The sequence below is a fragment of the Puma concolor genome, chromosome A1 (assembly GCF_028749965.1).
Source record: "Puma concolor isolate L17-30 chromosome A1, mPumCon1.1.hap2, whole genome shotgun sequence".
Lineage (NCBI taxonomy): Eukaryota > Metazoa > Chordata > Mammalia > Carnivora > Felidae > Puma > Puma concolor.
Genome location: NC_141667.1, coordinates 205,906,754 through 205,928,327, shown reverse-complemented (window position 1 = coordinate 205,928,327; position 21,574 = coordinate 205,906,754). Strand labels below are relative to the sequence as shown.

General features: G+C 37.9%; 1 protein-coding gene across 5 annotated transcripts in view; it reads right to left on the bottom strand.

Moving 5' to 3' along the window:
* Window positions 1–21,574, bottom strand: part of DIAPH3 (diaphanous related formin 3) — a 508,403-nt gene that overhangs the window by 463,802 nt on the left and 23,027 nt on the right. For 4 of the 5 annotated variants that reach the window (XM_086710920.1, XM_025923546.2, XM_086710913.1 and 1 more), the window contains one exon: window positions 17,165–17,197. The exons of the other annotated variant lie outside the window; for it this stretch is intronic. In XM_086710920.1, the coding sequence (XP_086567046.1) occupies window positions 17,165–17,197 (33 nt within the window). The remainder of the gene's footprint in view (window positions 1–17,164; window positions 17,198–21,574) is intronic. 5 annotated transcript variants of the gene reach the window in all.

The following is a 21,574-nucleotide window of genomic DNA, read 5'->3' as shown; positions in this document are numbered from 1 at the left end:
ATTTCAAATGTATCAAAAAAATGAAAAATTCATTAGCTGAGCTTCAGAGTCACCTGAATATTGCTGAGAGAAGAACTGGGAAACCTAAACCCAGATCGACAAAAAGCATGCAAACTGAAACACAAAGAAAAAAGGGAAAGAATAAAGAAGAGAGAAACCAAGAGCTGTGATATAATATGAAGTGCTATAATACAAGTATAATTGAGGACCAGAAAATGGTACATAAGAATGATAAAATAACTGATTTTTAAGAAATCAACTCACAGAGGGGCGCCTGGGTGGTTCAGCTGGTTAAGCTTCCAACTCTTCTTTTTAATGTTCATTTATTTTTGAGAGAGAGACAGAGTGCAAGCAAGGTAGGGAGACATAGAATCCAAAGCAGGCTCCAGGCTCTGAGCTGTCAGCACAGCTGACAGCCCCCGATGTGGGGCTCAAACCCACGAACGATGAGATCATGATCTGAGCCAAACTCGGACACTTAACTGAGACACCCAGGTGCCCCTAGGCCTCCAACTCTTGATTTCGGCTCAGCTCATGATCTCCCAGTTCATGAGTTCAAGCCACGCATCTTGGGATTCACTCTCTCTCTCTCTCTCTCTCTCTCTCTCCCTGTCCCTCCCCTGCTGCCTGCCTCTCTCTCACAAATAAATTAATTAAAAATAAGTCAATTCACAGATGGATACAAGCACAAACTAAGAATACCAAAACAAGCCCACACCTAGGCAACTCATAGTCAAACTGCTAAAAATTAAAAGTGAAGGAAAAACCATAAAAGCACAGCCAGAGATCTGAAGACGCATTATGTACAAGTTAAAAATGACACAAATTACTCATTTTTCACCAGACACTACAGCAGCAGAAGACAATGGAGTAGTATGTTTACAGTTTAGTACTTGGAGAAAACTATGGTCATCCAGAGATTCTACATCTAGCAAAAATACCTTTTGAAAATAGAAACAGAATAAAGACATTTCAGACAGAGAAAACCTGAGAGAATCTGTCTCCAACAGACCTGTACTACAAGAAGTGTCAAAAGAAGTTTTTCAGGCTAAAAGAAGGATAACGAGATACAATCTCAAGTTGTAAAATGAAACGAAGAACAGAGATGTTACTCTATTAGATGTTTATAATACAAAAGAAAAAAAAGCTATGTACAATTTAAACTGAGTAACAATCAAGTGGCAGAGACAAGCATATAAAGAGGTAATTACATATGGATATAAAAAAACGCAGCAAGATATGTGTAATGAACCATGGTAGCCAAGACAAGGGGCATCAACTCAACATGAACACTCCCTTACTTTGGCAAAACCCAGAAATATACCATTGTCTCCACATGCTCAGAGGTCCAAAAGTTAGTGTCCCTGTGTACCTGAGCACCCTAATTCTTGATACTTGTTTTAAAAAATGAGGAGACACCAAAAACAGTAAGAAATGGGACCGATTCCTCCACCTGGCTTCTGAATCACTACTTCATTGCAGTAACTTCTCTACAGGGAATATCAATTCCTGAGTATAAAACCTGTGCTGACTCCACACACTACATACACAAGAAAGTAACTTCATTAATATGCTAAACTTATAATGAAGTGAAATTGAGCAAAACATCATTAATGTGACATCAATATTATAAATGTAAACATGTCAATGAGTGGGAAGAGTAAGCTTAAGCAATTCACAAGCTAATTTGTGAATATATAACCTAATGGTTTCCATCAGCGATAGCTACCCCAAAATTTTCATTTTTGCCAAAAAAAACACAACTTTCTAAATAAGATTCTCTCAAAGTCACTGAACACCTTATGTATTTTATGCACTGTGTTAAGAGCTTGAAAGGCAGCATCAGGTTGAATGCATTTGTTTAATTCTTAAAATGAGGAAACTGTCTATGTAAAAGGACGAGCTCCAGAACACTTTTACAGGTAACAATTTCCTAATATTTAACTTCTAAAACAGTATAAACAAACAAAAAAAATCCATTAGGTTTTTAGAAGGAGAACTGCATTTATATCAATAAACAATATCGTAATTTGTACAACAACAACAAAATAGAATTAGCACACCTCCCCCATAGGCTTCGCACCTAAACTCTAGGGGAAAGTTGGATTTTATTCAACTGGAAAGCAATTTCACACACTCCCACTAGGATAGCTACAGGCAAGGTACAAAAAATAAGTATATCCCTCCTTTTAGTTTCCAAGTTGACAGAGGTCCGAATACAAACAGGAGATACTTAAGGATCAATGTTGCTTAATTTCAACACTTTTATTTATTTTCCTGATTAAAAAGGATGAAACAAAGGCGTGCCTGGGTGGCGTCCAACTTTGGCTCAGGTCACAATCTCACAGTTTGTGAGTTCGAGCCCTGCGTTGGGCTCTGTGCTGACAGCTCGGAGCCTGGAGCCTGCTTCGGATTCTGTGTCTCCCTATGTCTCTGTTCCTCCCCTGTTTTCCTCCTTCCTTTCTTGTTTGTTTTCCTCCTTCCTTTCTTGTTTGTTTTCCTCCTTCCTTTCTTGTTTGTTTTCCTTCCTTTCTTGTTTTCCTCCTTACTTTCTTGTTTTCCTCCTTCCTCTCTTTCAAAAATACATAAACATTAAAAAAAAAAAGTACAAAATAAGAGTCATAGGAGAAAAATACATACGATCCTCCTATGTTACAACAGCAAATTAAATTTGTTGAATACCTCAGGCTTAATTAAAAGCATTCCCAGGTATGGATGCTCTATCAAGCACTACAGGTAGATTCCACATCATCTGGGCACTACTGACAAAGCTAGGTGCAAAATGAACTTTACTATCAAATCATTTAAACATTCTATTGTTTTGTTTTGTTTTGAGAGATAATGCTATGACTCCACTCATAAATGGGGGGGGGTAAAAATCCCCCTCCTAATTTATCTTTTATAGAATTGCTCATCCAATTTGCTTGAAGGAAGGCACAATGAAACATGAGCAAAATTTTAAAATACCTTGGTCTGTAAATGCACAGTACAAATCCCCATTACACTGACTGTAAGTTGGTTATTCTGTACTTGGCAATGGGACTGGGAGTATGTTCCCAAGTTGTGCACCTGCACAGCTACTGTTCATTTTCCATGAAATTCTCCTGAAGCTGAACTAGAAACACAACCCAAGGAGGTGAACGGTGCCAATGACTTGCCTTTGTTGAAGAATTGGTTGAACACACAGAAGACTGAGAGAATTTTATTTTAATGCTATTTAAAGGTAGTACACCACACTTAATTAATATGGCTTCAGCTGTGTCTGGGGTGTACAGAGTTTTATAAATTAATATCACTTATCTTCACGGGAAGTTAAATGAGCACCCTGCTGAGTATTATCTCACACTGATAATCAGTAATTACAGTTTAAATAAAATTAATTAAACCAAAAACAGGCTCTACAAAACTATCTGGATTTTAAGCTATAGTTTAACACTGTAATAGTGACAAAGTTCTATTACAGTGGTTTAAATACTGACAGCAGTGACTTTTTTTTTAATTTAAAACAAAAGGAAGATATTGTAATTATTAGTCATTTTAAATTTGAAAAGCCTGAAAAAGTATGTATGATCATAAACACCCTTCCTTAGAACCTACAAGGGACTACATATTTTCATGCAATCCAAGAGAATCAAGCAAATAAAAGTTCCTCGTAATTTTAAGTCAATTCTAGGTGAATGCACCACCGAAATCTAGAAAAAAAAAAGATTTAAAATTATCTACCAGTTTTCACACAATCTTGTGCCATATTTAAGAAGAAAAAAACCTAATGGCTAAAACAGCTTGGCTTTTTCATTAACTTTATTCGTAAATAGGCAACTAGCTTACTAAAAAAGCTCCAGCATCTGACTTCTGAATCCTGCCCAACCACCTGTTGCTCTGTCACCCTAACCGAGCTATTTAAACCTTTCAAGATCGTACCTATCACAGTGAGTTGTTCATAGGAAATGAAAATACTTCTCACCTTTCAGTTTTGGGTTAAAAGTCCTGAAAAGCTGTAGCTGACAGCTCTAAAGCAACACATGTATCTTAACAACCCCCTTCATTCTCTATCACCACACATAGTTCATCTCTTTACATGTCCTTTCATAAGACTTAGGAAAACCTGCAATTTTTTCATTTGTTTTGAAAATGTTGACTGTCTCTTGCTCACTGAAATATAAGTGCCATGCTAAATGAACCATCAACTGTCTTAGTCACTGTAGTAGGGAAAGGATCCTGACTCGATTGGCCAATAGGATACTGCAGAAATGACGGAGTGTGGTTTTCAAGACTAGATCATAAAAGATGTTACAGCTTTTGTCTTGCTCCCGCTTGGATCACTCAGTCTTGGGTATGCCAGGAAGACACTCAACACCTAGGGGGAGGTCCACATGTCAAAGAACTGAGCTGAAGAAACTGAAGAGGCATAGAGGCCTCGTGTCAACAGCAATGTGCGTGTGCCGTCTTGGAAGCCCATTCGAGCTTTCAGATGACTTATTACATAGCAACAGAGCACTAACAGCTCCTCATAGAGTAATACTTGTAAATAGCTCTAGCCAACATCTTCACTACAACCTCCTAAGACCCCCAAGCCAAAACCAGCTAGCTAATCAACTACCAAATTCCTGCCCCCAGAAGTGTGAGATACTAATCGTTTGCTGTTTTAAGTCACTAAGTTTTGGGGTAATTTGTGAGCATAGCAACAGGTAATGGTTACAGTCACCATATATGTTCAGCCTATAGCACAGAGTATAGCAGATAGTTAGCAATCAACTAATTCATGAAGGTATGAATAACAATAAACAATTACTGGATAAAATACAGAAAATGCAGTACGTCTCTCAAGAGGTTTACCACTTGAAGAAAAAACATGATAGAAAACTTATTATAAATATTATAATATTTATTATATGTATTTAAGATAAAATACATAGGTGCCCCCAAGAAAAATTGTAAGCCAAGTACATCAGCGACAGATACGAACAAGTGATTAATCCTAGGGTGAGGGAACTTCAAAGGAGGCTTGGAAAGAGAATGTATCAGGGAGTCCTGTGCAGCTGATGGGAGAATTACAGAAGATGGTACATGTAGGCAGCCCAACAGTATGCCCGCCTAGTCCATGGTCTTCACTAAAACACTGGGAACATCAGTATTACTGAGAACACCATCGGTGAGAAACTAGCCATCCGCAGGTATGAAAAGCTAACCATCCCTGTCTGAGGCCACAATCCTATTACTCAATACCAATTCCCACCAACCCAACCACTACTGCACTCTATCTTTACTATCCCTCAGTGTTACAAGTGGCCTTTTCTGGCCTTAAATTTAGGTTATAGTGAAACTACACTACACTCTCTAGCCAGAGGCTTTGAAAGCAATGTTTTACCATCACCTGCAAAAAACAATCATCTACTTACAGTAGTTTATTTACACTTAAATTTCATATGGTATCTCATTAAATGAGAAGTATACTTATTAGGTTATTAAAATTCCTTGAATATAAATTGTAATATGTAGTTAGTGTTCTACAGCCAACTGGTGTAGGGCAGCAAGTGAAGATGCCTGCACAGGGAAGAACGGAGGCCCCCAACAACAATCAGCACCAACTTGGCCAGTTGCAAGTGAACAACCTATAAATGGATTCTCCAGCCCTATCAAGGCTTCACATGACTGCAGCCAGAGCCCATAATGTCATGCTTATAAACTCATAAAAACTCTGAACCAGAACTATCCCACTAAGATCCTTCCAAATGTCCGACCCAAGAAACTGAAATGTTAAGTGTTTATTATTGTTTTAACACTCTAAGCTTTGAGATATTAGCAATAGGAAAGTAATACAGAGCTCCTCATAGAATACTTTTAAATGCCTAAAATAAATGTAATTACAACAAAAATGGTGTTATGAAATATCTTAAATTTTAGAGTAATAGGTCTTAATACATTACAGAACATGAGGTAACAGGAAGTCTAACTTCAACATAGTGTTGAACACAGACCACCTTTCAAAATACCTTCAGTAACTATAATGTGTTTTGAACATATCGATTTTCTGGGTTAATCAAGTCACAGGTCAAATCCTATGTGTGTATGCATTTTGAATTTTTAGTTTTTTGTTTTAGTTATTTAGAGAGAGAGAGAGAGAGAGAGAGAGAGAGAGAGAGAGAGAGAGAGCATGCGCAAGTAGGGGAGAGGCAGAGAGAGATAGAATCCCAAGCAGGCTCTGCACCATCAGCGCAGAACCCACGAACTGCGAGATCATGACCTGAGCTGAAGTTGGGTGCTTAACCGACTGAGCCACCCAGGTGCCCCTTGAATTTTCAGTTTTTAAAGAAGTTACAAATACAGGTGAAAACAAAGTTTTGCTTACAGATTAATGAAAACGATTCAATCTTTTTTTCCATTCCAGTTCAAAGACACCATGAAGGTTACTACAGACTGCCTGGAGGTCCATGGACTGCAGTTTAAGAACCCCTGATAGTAGATATGGAATAACAGAAACAGGAGTGGAAAGGAAAACAACTCCTGTGTCTAATGTCTCTCATGCATTAGGGGCAGAAACTACAAGACCTAAAGATGAGACCAAAAAGGAGAAAACCAACAGAAATGCTTAAAAACAGCTAGAAGCTTTTGAAGGAAGAAGCCAACAGGAATGCAAAGCTTTCAAAGAATATCTAGGTTTCAATTAGAACAAGAAGGAAAACAAGCATTCAAAAACAGGCTTTGACTTCCAAAGGGCAAAGTAGGAGGGCTTGAGAAGCCTGGAGGATGTGAGATAGGATGCCTGAGAAAAAGAATAAATGGTCCTAGAGAAGGAGAGAAGCATCTAGGTGCTGATAGGGATTGATTATGACTTCTGATGTTGACTTAGATCAACAGAAAAGTGATGTGAACTGTAGTAACTAATGAAAACTAATAAGGAAACAAATCATGAAATCATGGAGACTGTCTCTTCTTAAATCATCTTCTCTCTGTCCCTACTGCCACTGTCCTAGTTCAGAACACTTGGACAACAGCTGTATACAGCCTCCTAGCTTGCCTCTAGGTCTTCTCTGTCTCTCTACCCCTAACCACTTGCAGCCATTATCAACACTGACATCATTTTGATCTTACTGAAATGTAAATCCAATCCTGTCCCTCACTCCTGTACTTAAAACCTTTCAACCTTTGCATCCCCATTACTCAAAGGAGGACATTCCAGTCTTATCATGGCTCAAAAGGTCCAGCTTGATCTGAACCCTACTTTCTGTCCAGGCAATCTCTTCACTACTCTACCCGCCATTACACTGTAGGAACCAGATGTAATGAACAACTCAGAGTCTCTTAAATGTGCAAACTGTTTTTTGTGCCTAAAAACCTACCACAACCACAACTCCTATCCCATCTCCATAATCGGGATCATTTCACCTCAGTCTTTGGCTCTCAGTTTGAGCTATATCTTAGGTAGGAGCCTTCCGGACTCCTCAAAACTAGGCTGGATGCCCACAAGTCTGGTGCTTGCCATTACATAGCATGAGTACTATTCTAAAGTTACTCCAACATAGGTTTATTCATTATTTTATTCACCACTGGACCTACTCCTGGAACTTAGCATAGTTCATACAATTGGTCCTCTATTAGTCTTTGTTAAGTAAATAATAAATAGCTTTCTGTCCTCCATGCCTGGGATACAACCCATTACTTCTTCCTTTGCTAATTCCTTCCCAGCAATATCAGGATGAACTCCAAGTGTTATGTCTTTTATATATTCATTAAGAACAATCTGGACTCTTCCTAACACTGACCCTTCAAAGATTGGTCCCCTAGATTAAAAACAACCATGAGTTCTATAATATAACACCAGGCGACAAGAAAAATATCCAAAGAAAAAGATAATCCCTTAAAAATAATATTCAAACCCCAAAGGTTTACCTACTCATATTGTTAAGCACAATTCTAATTTCTTATATACAGATATTAATACTATACACATAAAGGAAATATAAGTTAGCTCTGTAGATAAATAGCACACTTTTTACAAGACATAGACCTGTACTACCCATAAAACAAAAGTTTCCTGAGAACACCAACAATTGTTTTCTACTTGCCTACCTGGCACTTCCATCTGGGATCCATTCAGTTGGTATCCAGGGAGTAAAATTATCAGAGTAAAAAATTACTACAACTCAGGGCACCTGGATGGCTCAGTCAGTTAAGCGTCCGATTTTGACTCAGGCCATGATCTCATGGTTCGTGAGTTCAAGCCCCACATCAGGCTCTGTGCTGACAGCTCAGAGATTAGAGCCTGCTTCAGACTCTGTCTCCTTCTCTCTCTGCCCCTCTTCCTCTCATGCTCACTCGCTCTCTCTCTCAAAAATAAATAAATATTTTTTTAAAATTACTACAAATCCTACAACTCCTGCCAGCCTATATTCCAATTTGTCCTTCAAAAGTAGCTGAAAAGTCCCCTACTCTACCAAGTCTTCCCCCAACCTCAAAGATGACCTTACAACTCCACTGGACTTTATACACAGTGCAATGGGCCTAGAACAGTATTAGTATACCTATACAACTGTAAACTGTATACACATCTGTTTCTTCACTGTTCCCAATGGCAGAACAGTCATATTGATCTTTATATTCCTATAACAGTACTAACCACTCAAATGCTTAATGAATGAATGGATAAAAGGATGAATAAACAAGTCTGCACACCCCACTACATCTTAGTCTGTTCAACTCTGAGAGCTCTTGATCTAATTCCCAAGTTTCTACTGATTTGAGGAGGAGCTCTCTAAACTATCCCATAAATATTTAAAGATTCTAAGACAGTACTTAAGTGTTACTACTGAAAACCTAAGTACAGGAAGCTCTAATTAACTCATATTAATGGGCTCAGAAAGGCCCACCTGACTTAGTGAATAATTTAAGCTTAGAGAACTTGCTCTGATGTATTTTACCACATACATTCAATTGCCCCAGTCCATGCTGGTTTATCTACTTAACACAGAAGAGTTTATTTTGAATATATAGCTTCAAAGAAAAACTGGAAAATCTCACACTTGTTGTATTATCATTCATGGTTTTTAAACTTACCAAGGAAAACAGAAGTTCATAAAAGTGCAAAATGAACTTCAATCATAGTACAGAAAGTTTTATGTCTTATTAGACCAATAAGAAAAAAAATAATTGTTAAGCTCTTTTTTTAAAGTTGATGATGTATGTTCTATTGACTTTCAAGTCAGGAACATAAATAAAGTGATTCTTTTCTTTCCTAAGTACAATGTCTAATTTGGCACATATCCCACAAGGGATATCACATCTAGGTAGGTCCAGGAGTAGCCTGCAGGTAGATAAAACCTGGTTCCCTCAAGTGTATCTATCTGGGGAACTCATCTTTGAGTGAACCAGTCTCACAGATAACACCCAGGAATGTGCTAGAGTCAAATAGCAGCATTCACATCAAGCGAGGCACAAGGTCCACAGAGAACAATGAAAGTTTCTCATAGCACTCATCAGAACCCACACTCAGGCAGTATCTTCAATGGCTCTAAGACCTCATTCCTGGTGGCAAAATTTGAGGGGAACCAAGAAAGCCTATACTTATACCTGGGAGCAGATTGCAGTTGCCATATCTGTAAAGTGGTTTGCAACCAGAGTTTCTCCATGTCCTTTGTAATTAAAAAAAAAAACAAAAACAAAACAAAGAAAAAAAAAAAACCAGACTCCTATCCTTTACCTGTTGACATCTCTCAGTCACAAATGACTACTCCTTCAGCATAAATGTTTCTCAGTTTTGTTTACTGGAAATACTAAAACTACCTCATTTCTTACAGAAAACTTCTTAGAGATGTCTTTATAATTCTCAGGATTAAGGTAAGTGACTAGGATACAATTTTCCCTTGTCAATTTAATTTAGAGATCTCAGGCACCTGTGTGGCTCAGTTGGTTGATCACCCGACTCTTGACTCATGAGGTCATGACCTCACGGTTCCTGTGTTCAAGCCCTATGTGGGGCTCTGCGCTGGGAGTGCAGGGCCTGCTTGGGATTCTCTCTCTGTATCTCCCCCCGTCTCCAGTTAAGTCTCCCTCAAAATAAATAAACTGAAAAAAATAAAAAAGCTTTAAAAAAATTTTTTTTAAATAAAGGTCAGAGGTTTCATATAGATGGCTCCAGAGGAAAAGCAGGGAACAAGAAATATACTTTTAGATTTTATATTGGCACTCTCAGAGGAGAAAGGGACAGTACTTAAGTGGCAATGTAACTCTCTTGGTAAAGACCACATTCTCTGGAATCAGTCTGCCATAGTTTTTCCGGCTGCCTCATGACATTGAACAAGTTACATAATCTCTTTTGCCTTAGTTTTTCCATCTTTAAAAATGGGAATAAACTGGCACTTGGGTGGCTCAGTCAGTTAAATGTCCGACTTCAGCTCAGGTCTGATCTCCCAGTTCGTGAGTTCGAGCCACGCGTCGGGCTCTGTGCTTACAGCTCAGAGCCTGGAGCCTGCTTTGGATTCTGTGTCTCCCTCTCTCTCTGCCCCTCCCCTCCCTCACGCTCTCTCTCTCTCCTTCAAAAATAAACAAACATTAAAAAAAAATTAAAAAGAAAAAGAAAATGTAAGGTTTAATTTGGGGCATGAACAGTTTCAAGTACAGGTGAGACATCCATACAAAAGTATTCAGTAGGCCAATAGAGTATAGATCTCAACTTAAAGAAAAGGGCATAGACAAAGACATGGACTAAGGTCATCACCCCAGTCCAGCACTATACACAGGAGAGCAGGGGCCTCAGTAAAGAAACCTGATAAATGACAATAGTTTAAGATAAGCAAAGGAAAACCACACAAAACAAAAAAGGAAAGGTCATGGGGATATGAAATCAATAAAGTTTGTGTCCCAGAGGCCAAGAAGTATTTGTTCAAAAAGGAAGGCAATAACTGTATCAAGTATAGCCAATCAATCTAGTCAATTTCCAAAGACTACAACTTAATAATACTGGGGATATAAGTAGTTATTTCATAATGATGAAAGATTTACTACCATCCCAAATGTATATGCACTTAATTCCAGAGCTTTAAAATATATGGAGCAAAACTGATAGAACTGATCAGAGAAATAAAATATCCAGAATTATACTTGGAGACTTCCACACTTCTCTCTCAATAATTGTTAGAACAAGCAGAAAAATCAAGAAAATAGGATATGAATAATACTGTCAGCCAATGTGACTTCTTTATAGATCAGTCTAACACAAGCAAAATGCACATGTAACATTCACAAAGATAGACCACATTCTGGGACAGAAAGCAAGACTCAGCAAACTGAATTATGATTGAAGTCACACAAAGCATGATCCCTGGCCACAAGGAAATTAAGTTACAATTCAGTAATAAGAGAGTTCAGGAAAATCGCCAAATATTTAAAAGTTAAACACAGACCTAAATAACCAATGGGTTAAAGACGAAATCAACAGGAAAATCCTCAAATATTTAAAAGTTAAACATAGACCTAAATAACCAATGGGTTAAAGAAGAAATCAACAGGAAAACTGGGAAATTTCTGAACATTCAGAAAATGACACAGCTAAAGTAGCACTCAGAGGAAAATTGATAGTGTAATTGTTTTTATATCAGAAAACAAAGGCCTCAAATCAATTAGGTAAGTTTCCACTTACTTAAGAAACCATAAAAAGGTTAAGGCAAAAGATTAAAATATATATATATCAAGAAGTTAATGAAACGAAAAGCTGGTTCTTTGAAAAGATCAATCAAATTGACAAACCTCTACCCAGACTAATCAGGGGGGAAAAAAACAGAAGACAAGTTGTTTATCAGGATTAGAAAGGGAAAAATCAATACAGATCCTATATCTAACAGGATAAGGAAATATCATAAATTCCTAATTCAAGAACATAGATATGAAAAAATTACTTGAAAGGCCAAGGCTCACTCAAGAGTAATTTGGCCCTGTATCTAGTAATAGACATTACAAGGAATGGCAAATAAGCATAATAAAAGACGCTTAACATCATTTGTCATTAGTGGAAACAATCTGTCAGTTTCTCATAAAGTTAATCATAGTTACCACATAATTCCCCTTCCAAAATGAAACCATACCCCCAAAAACTGTACTCAAAGGTTCACAGCTTTATTCAATCACCAAAAACTGGAAACCCAAACTGTTGAATATATAAACTAGAAGTATTACCAAACAATGGCATACTATTCAGTAATAAAAACAACGAATTCTGATACACTAGAGGGGGTCTCAAAAGCACAATGCTAAGAAGCCAGACACAAAGGCACTATACTAAGTGATTCCACTTATATGAAATCCTAGAAACGGAGTTATATGGTACAAAAAGCTGACTCATGTCTCCCAAGAGCCAGGATAGGTGGAAGAAATTGACTACAAACGGCACAAAATCTTTTGGGGTGATGGAAAGCTTTTATATCATGATCATAGTGTATACATGATTGTATACGTTTGTCAAAATTCATCAAATTGCATCCATAAAATTGGTATATTATGTTAAATGTAAATCTTTCCTCAAAAAAAAAAAAAAAAAAAATCATGTTACTAACTATACCACTAATGCTGTGAATGCATAGTTCACCAAGCATTTTGGCATTATTTTTCCCTTGTAAAGCTCTATAACCAGGGACACCAAGGCCCAACAGTTAAATACGCAAAGTCACACTGCTAGCAAGTGGCAGCAACTAGAAAGAGTCCTCAGATCTCTCTGTGAGTGTCTGCTCTTCATTTTATGATCTGAGGACTCTTTCTAGTTGCTGTACAGGCCAAGGTCTCTTTTTAAGCTATAGTCATGAACCACATGTGGGACAAGGAACCAATGTAGTGGACTGGATCCGCCCCCCTTCCCACCCTCTTTTTTTGTTGTTGTTTTGTTTTGGTGATTTTTGTTTGTTTGGGGGGTTTTTTGGGGTTTGTTTGTTTTTTTTTTTTTAATGAAAGGAGAGGAGTAAAAAGCAATAGAAAGGAGTGGAAAGGAAAATATCAGAGTTCGTTGAGCTTAGAAACATTAAATATTAGTTCATAAAACGGTTTCGATGGAGAGAGAATTTGTATGTGTATGTGAACTGGGCTACAAAATGAAACATACTTCTTAGTATATATGCTGGGTCTATAGTCAAGAAAGTCTGAAAATCCTTGCTGTAGGCTAAACCAGAGATTACAACAGTAATACTGGCTACCAGGGGGAGAAAAGAGTAGACAGAGAGGATCAGTAGGAGCATCGCACTTGAGACAAAAGGTTCTGAGGGACAAGGGAGACAATAACCAAGTCAAAAACAACTTCTAAACCACAAAAACACTCCGTGGACACGGTCATGGAGAATTCAGTATTGTGTCAACCATATTCAATTTCTTCCAGTTGACCTATTCCAACCAGCCTCCCTTCGCTGCTCTTGTCTCAACCTTTTTGCCTCTACAAAAAAAAGCGTTCTTTTCAACCCAGGTACAGACAAAGGATCGTTGCAAACTAAGTGACTTTTTCACCTCGGATCGCACTTTACATGGCATGAATGCTCAGGTATTTGTAGAATGAACACTGTTTAAAGTATATGAACTCTGTCTCAACACTAGAGCAATACTTCCTTCAACCAGACAGCGTCCTATGAAATTCTGATTGTAACTCAGAAAATAACCTTGAAACGTGAAGTACTTCCATAGGCCTTTAACAAGCAATTTAAAGGGATGGGTGTTTAACACTAATGCTTCCCAGAATGTTGCAACTTCATGTTTCTAAAATACTGTTATTCAGATCTGTGACTGCAGCAGACGCCATTGTTATGGCGCCTTCTCTCAAGTTCTACCAAAAAAAAAAAAAAAAGCTATTCTCACATTAAGAAGCTCTGAACTGAAAACACACATACCATACACATTGTTGTCGGGGTAGCAACCTTTAATTAAAAAACATATTGCTAACACACATCAAATCATCAGTGGCCAATGCTTCTCTGAGCTCTAACTCACCAAAAATCATTTATAGAGCCCCCGAAATATACAGCTATGCTTTCCTCCCTCAAAGCTCTGCATCAGTCTGTGACATGGCCTGTAAGGCTCAACTGCAAACCTGTCACGTCACCCCCGCTGTCTGTGCACTGGGACATATTTTTAAGAGGGGTTAACAAGGAACAGAAATGAATGCAGCAGTTCAACACACTTTAGTGAAACTCACCAAAACTCTATGAGGAAAGTAGAAAAGGTATAATTAGTCCTACTTTACAAGTAAGTGAACAATCAGATAATTGATTTGCCAAGGTCAAAGAGCTAAGAAGAGGTGAGGTTCTGTCTTTCAACAAGAGTCTTCCGATTCCTAATCCAATGCTCTTTCCATGGTGCGTCAATCAATGAGTTAGGTTTACTTTTCAGTGTGTCTTGTTCAAAATAGCCAGGCTTTTTCTCTAAGCTCCACAGCAATGGACCCAGCTGCCTGAACTAGATTGCCTACTTGATCCCTCCCTGGTCTTAAGCCCTAGCCTACTCAAGAGCCAGGCTAAAGCACAAGATCAGAAGCGATCAGGGAGAGCTGGGGAGACTGTAGTTCAGTTAAGCAAAAGGGAAAAGGTCAAGGAGGAATCTAGAACAAACAGTCATACATCCCTCTAAGGTAAAGGCAGAGGCAAGGCAATGGTCAGTGATCCAGGCAGGTGGTCACAAAGACTAACAGCAGGTCCTTGTCAAAGCCCCCCCCCCCTTTTTTTTTTAATATAAAACTCTTTTACTCTGTGCAAAGGCAAGGGTCCATCTCTGGGAAGCCTGACCAGGACCAAGCCATCCCCAGATCCAAAGGCAAGTAATCAAAAGTGATGATTCACTCTTTTCATTCCTTCAACAAAAAATTTATAAAAATGCTTAACATAATACCAGACAACATACCAACATGCTGTCTCTTCCTTGAAGATGTTTAAACTGGTGAGAAAGTCCTACAATGATATACTGCTTTGATAAAAATACCACACAAGGCAGTATGGTAACTCCCAAAAAGTTCTGACCTTACCCCACCCAATTACAAGGAATAGGGGAGAGGAGGAATGGAGGCAGGATAGAGAGAGAAGACTGAAGTCTTCACTGGAAGGAATCCTTTTGTTAATGTAAGATCAGAGCAAGATAGCTTCTAGAATGACTTGGTGAAGCCAATCTGTAGCAGGACTCTGTTTCTAGAACTTAGGGTAGAGACTGTGGGTGACAATGTACAACGTCAATCATAACGAAGCAAAGATCAGTAGCTCAATGAAGAGGAAAAGGGGTGCCCGGGTGGCTCAGTTGGTTGAGCTACCAACTTTGGCTCAGGTCCTGATCTCACAGTTTGTGAGTTCAAGCCCCGTGTCAGGCTCTGTGCTGACAGCTCAGAGCCTGGAGCCTGCTTCGGAATCTGTGTCTCCTCCCCTCTCTGCCCCTCCCCTGCTCATGCTCATGCTGTCTCTCTCTCTCTCTCAATAATAAATAAACATTAAAAAATTTTTTTAAATAAAAAAAGAAAGAAAAAAAAGAAAGAAGGAAGAAAAAGATGTGTAGTGCCCATAAAATATGAATAAATCTCAAAGGTCCCAGAATAGCATTCAGCAATAGAAAGGAACCAAGTAGTGATACAGGCTACAACACAGACCTTGAAGCCATTATGCGAAATGAAAAAATTCAGTCACAAAAGACCATTTATCACAGGACTCCATTCATAGGAAATATCCAGAAGTGGACATCTATGGAGCAAGTAGACTAGCCATTCCCTAAGTCTGGTGGAGTTGGGGGTAAATGGTGAGTGACTGCTTTTAAGTAGGAGGTTTCCCTTTCGGTGATGGAAATGTTCTAAAATTGATTGTGGCAATGGCTGTACAACTCTGAACATACTAAAAACCATTCAGTTGTACATTTTAGATGGGTAAATTGTAGGCTATATGAACTATATTTTAATAAGGCTATTCTAAATCTACCATTGTATATTCTTATAGATGTTCAAACATAAAAATTACAGATGGTTTAATCATCAGTCATAAGAAGGCATTTGAAGGCTGAGTTAGCATAGTACATGTTTGGGTTTGGAGCTTTGTGGAACAAGATTCAAGCCACAGACACCCAACCTTCCAGCTGTACATACTTGGGCAAACCATGTACTTAACGTAGTTGACCCTCAGTGCAACTGAGTGCTAAGAGGAAGTCAACTCTACCTTGCATGATAAGAAATAACATGTTCTCTGTGTAAGTGTTCCATATCACTACAATTTTCTAAATACCATTATCTGAAAAATCTTATCCAGGAAAGCTTACATGAACAACCCTTGTTTTAGATATTATCCAGAGGAATAAAACAGAACATTCTAATTGAATTTTTCCATCCTGCATGTCACGATCTAGATCTCATTTCTCTTCGCCTGTCCACTTTACCCAAGTACCCAAGATGGTACGTTGGATAATGGGTGCGCTAGACATTTTTTAAGTGTTTACCATGTTCTACGCATTGTTTCATATTACATGTAAGGTGAATTTGAATTCAGAACCAGATCAATACAGCACTGTGCTTTGTCCTATCATGCTTACATATTTTTTTTCACATTATTGTTTATTTCAGCCTTACTACTGTTGTTATTCCCTTACCATTAGCCAAGAGTTACATTCAAAAATCTATTTCTCAGAAATATGTACTCGAATATACAACAATCTGTAATGGTGCTATAGAGTGTTAATTTCTTATAAGCAAGCCTATTGTTTTCAACATGCAGAACAAATAGGAAAGCATGCCTGGTTCCCCCATTTTTGAGCATTTTTTTTAACACACGCATGACATTTTAGTCTGGTTTACTTTGTAGCAACTACATATTTCAGAAAAGCTGAATGTCTTTAGGTGTTTGTTTTTTGTTTTTTTTTTTTTACCTCTTTTTTAAGTGTGCAATTCATCCCCAAAGAATGAGATGGATTTGAATGATTCAAAGTTGACTAACAATTTGTAATTAAACAATTTTTTTAAATTAGCCCATCAACGAGTTACTAGTTCCTTTTACTATTTAAAAGCAAAAACTGTCATGCATTTTACCAATTCTGCCTCTTATTTTAGCACTATAAAAAAACAGTTGGTTTCCAAAACATGCAGATTTTTAGCAGTTTCAAAGGTGTTAGCCCAGCACGCCATCAACATTACATGGTTAGTTAAGATTCACAACAAAAGAAGTGTTGAGTATAACCTTACCATATCATCCGTCAGTGTCCTAATATTTAAATGCTGCAAATGAAAGAAACCAATCATATCAGTAATTTATAACAGCTTTTATTTTAGTTAATAGAATACGTTTAAAAATTCTACAATGCTAAGTTGAATGTAATTAAACTACTGACAGTCCAATAAAAATGAATTATACAGCGTTTTAATCACTTTCTCAAGAAGATGGACAAAAGGTACCCTGAATGTGGTAGTTTCAAACATTTCCTAAGATTTCTTAGACTTGCAGACCTCACAAAGTAGAAACTTAACTGTGGCACAATAAATCCATTTTCCTGAAAAACAGTATTAGTTACCATTAAGTATATGGACTTAGAACACAATGGATATGGAGACTTAAATGTGAAAAAAAAATCTGAATCATAAGACAGTGAAACTTTAAATGTACCATTAGCATGCAGCATAGTAGATAATGAAGTACTTTGCTGGCTTAATTAACTTAAACAATTCTAGTAACGAGGAGAGTACTGGAATGACTATTTGCATCTCTAACATCAGTTTGATTTATCACCAGCGGTGACAGTAGACACTTTTCAATTTCATTGCTAGCTTCTTTGAGAACCCTTTTGCTGATTTCCCTGCTAGACAAACATAAGGCCACTTTAGAAAGTGAATAAATTAGTTTCTTACAAAGTGGTTCAAAAGAAAAAGCAGTTAGGTTGGGGGGAGGCGGGGGAAGACCAAAAATCTAACTTTTCTAAATTCCGGAGTCAGGCAAGATTTTGTATTCAAGTAGCTAGAATCCATTTTCAATTCTCCCTCATCTTATTCGGTAGCAGTGGACCTTTTAAAAGGGCAGAGAAAGGGTCAAGTGCATTCCTAAATAGATCAGATTTTGGAAGTATAGAAAAACACGTGTTAGCATTCATCATATAACAGCCTGAGTGGCACTAGTTAAATTCAACGTTGACACAATGAAATTTGTCATTCTGGAATGACAGAATGGAATTCCAGTTTGTATACTGGAATACACCTGTATGCTCATCAGTCTAGCTCAGTGAGGATCCATATTAAAAAGGGGTACAGAGCAAATCACTACCCCAGATTCTCTTCTCTTTGACTAAGACATTCCTTCCAAGGGCAGAGGATACACTAATGGGAGGGGCCCAAAATCAGCTTTGTGTATAACAAAGCTGAATAACTGACCATACTACTAGCCACACCACCAGGCTCTAGCCTAAATTCCTTGTTACACTGGGAAGGAAGGGCTGGGAATGAATTAATAGATTTAGTATTTAATTCTGGGTTAGAATTTGCCTTTAGTATTACCTTTGGCCCCTGAAAATAACAAGCAAGCACACAAGTCCTTAAGAGTGGGAGTAATCCTGGGCAGAACTATAAAATTTCTGAGGCACTGGGAGCCACAGTCTCATCCCAGAGACCATTACTAGAATTAAACTCCAGTCCACATGGCTCTCAAGTTAGCAAAAAAAGCAGCCGTGGAAAGGCTGGGTAGGATACTGTTCCTTTAACTGCCTGCTACATGTGTGCTTTCCTGCCAATTTCCTGTCAACAGAGATTTCCCGCCCACTGAATGTGGTTAACCACATCTCTATTCTTCAGAGATACCACCCCAATCACAAGGCACATCTCACCTGAAAGGGGTCATTTTGAGTTCCTCTCACAAGACAAGAGGAATGCAGTCAACTACCAACACAATAGCATCCTGGGTAGCCTAACGCTTAAAAAATAAGGCCAAAGAGAAAGGTTCCAGCTGAAATCCTATTCAGAAAAGTACACCACAGTCAAGAGAAAACACCTTCCTACACCAATGAAATATTCCCAAATACCAGTTTGACTTGCCTGAGGAATATGCTATAAAGCCATGCCAAGAGAATGAAAATAGACAATTTTAAGAGAAATATGAGCAGATCCCATGTAAGATTCATGGTCTAAAGACTGCATAAAAGCTATGGAAAGTACAGCACCATACAGGAAAAGCAGAGGATGTAGGTTACAGGATGCAAAATACAGGAGATGTAAATAGCCAAAAACACTATTTTTTGCATAACATCAAAGGCCTAAAGCTGCACAGCCTTTTAGAGTTGAACTCATAATTTTCAGAATAGAACAGTCATCCTTGTGTAGGAACAATACACATAAGATCCATTTTTTTTTTTTGTCTTAACTTTTTTATATCCTTGAACTCTCTCACTGAGGATCTAGTTTTTTGGTTTTTGGTTGTTTTTTTTGTTTGTTTTGTTTTTGTTTTTTGAGAGAGAGAGAAAGAGAGAGAAAGCAGGGTAGAGGGGCAGAGAACAAGAAAGAGAATCTTAAGTGAGCTCCTCCATCCTCAGCACGCAGCCCAATACAGGGCTCGATCCCACGATCCTGGGATCATGACCTGAGCCAAAATCAAGAGTTGGACACAATTGACTGAGCCACCCAGGCACGCCAGGATCTAGCTTCTAAAAGGACTCAGTCTGTGAAATTCTTTAAAAACTATGGAGGCACATATATAAGTTCAGTTACTATCTATATTATACATAACCTTTCACAAGAAAAAAACGTGTGATGAATTACCACAGAATTACAATTCAGAGGTAACTTACAAGGAAAAGGAAGAAACTCAAAGGGATCCAAGTGCAGGAAGTTTAACAGTCAGAGAGAAAGGCAAGAAGGTAAGGTCAAGTTCATTATTCCTTCTCCTCTGGAAAACACTTGCCTATCGATTCTCACCACTATCCACACCAGGATCCAAAGAAGCCAGTAGGGCAGGACCTGTGTCAAGGACCATGTCAAGAACCCATGACAGGGCTGCAGAGTGACTAACAGTAAACAGCTAGAAAACGGATCAAAAAATTTTGGTTTCTATATCCAAACAGTGAAGCCAGAATAAGTTTCACTTCAAGATTGAGCTTTCAGAAAATAGAAATTACATATTTGTTTGCATGCATACAAACTGAAAGAGACTACTAAAGACTTGTTAGTATTTAAATTTTTTAATAGATCTAAGCATGAGTAACTTCCCCTAAAAACTGAAATGCCCAATCCCAGTCTACTTCAAACAGAACTGAAAGTAGAAATTAACACTAAAGTCTTATTTTAACAATGTGAAGTTATTCGCAAGTGGCACCCTTTTGTAGGATGCGTGAAAGTTATTATTAATTCAAGTTTACTGTGAAGTGGATGTCATGTCAAGGCCCTACCTGTTTAGATGACACACTTCTCAAAAGTGGAAAGGGTAGGGAGAGAGGAAATGATGGACATAACACCCTCAGATAATTCTGTGGGGTTTCAGCCTTCGTATAGTAGATAAAAAACGACAAGGTGACATCCATACTCAAAAACAATAAAGAACTTTATTATAAATGTTATTATTTTTATACTGCTACTTGAGGTACTATTTATATGTCTGGTTGGCCGCGACCCTTAAAAAATGCAGTATTTGCTTTATAGCTACCAGCAATGCTCTTTACTCATTCTTCTGGTTGGGAAAAACAAGAACTATACCCATCAATCCGGCTCAAGAGTAGCATTTGAAGATATCCATACCAAGAAGGAAGTGGAAACATAAAATGGACTATTAAATGGAGGCAAATAGGAACACTTTAAAAATAACCCAATAACAACTTTTAGGATTCCATTTGTACCTACCTACACACACACACACACACACACACACATACACACACACACAAATTGAAACCATACCGTCTCAGACATATTAAAACATTCATACCTAATGTGATTTTGTGACTTTGTGACCTTTAGTCACAGCATCTGGTCAATGATTGTATAGGTATTGTTAATGCTTTGCAGCATGGATAAAATCAAACTGGTGATAATACCAAAATAGTTCTAGACACAGAACCATTAGTAATTGGTTAAGGTGTGGTATTAAAGCGCATCAGAGCTCCCTTCCCAAGACAAAAAGCTCATTTTTCTTCCTACATTGTTCAATTTAATTCTATTTTCTCCCTAAAAAGTAAGGAACGGCTCATATAGATAGGCAACAATGTTTTCTGCTAATGACAGTTCCTAAGATGAATGGTCAAGAGGATCACTCTGGAATTGAAAAGAAAAAGTCTTTATAGTTTTGTGTTTTTTTTTTGGATCCTATGTTCTTTTGAAGAAAAAAAAAAAGGTAGAAACACAGAACGTAGGTTGCTGTATTCACATTTAAGCAAGGCATCAAAACCTTTATTGAAGACCTTACATGCTGCCAAAAAATAGATCTAGAGCTTTCAAAGCACTCTGTGAAATGCTGTAAATATCAAGGGGTATGAAGGAATGGTCCTTCCCCCAACCAACTTAGTTTACAAGGAAGTAACAAAGACACCAGATCAACTGTGTAATACAAAACAACATACAAACCCAAGGTCCACATACAGTTTAAAAAAGGTTCCAAGCTGTAGCTTGAGACTTTTAGCAAATTTT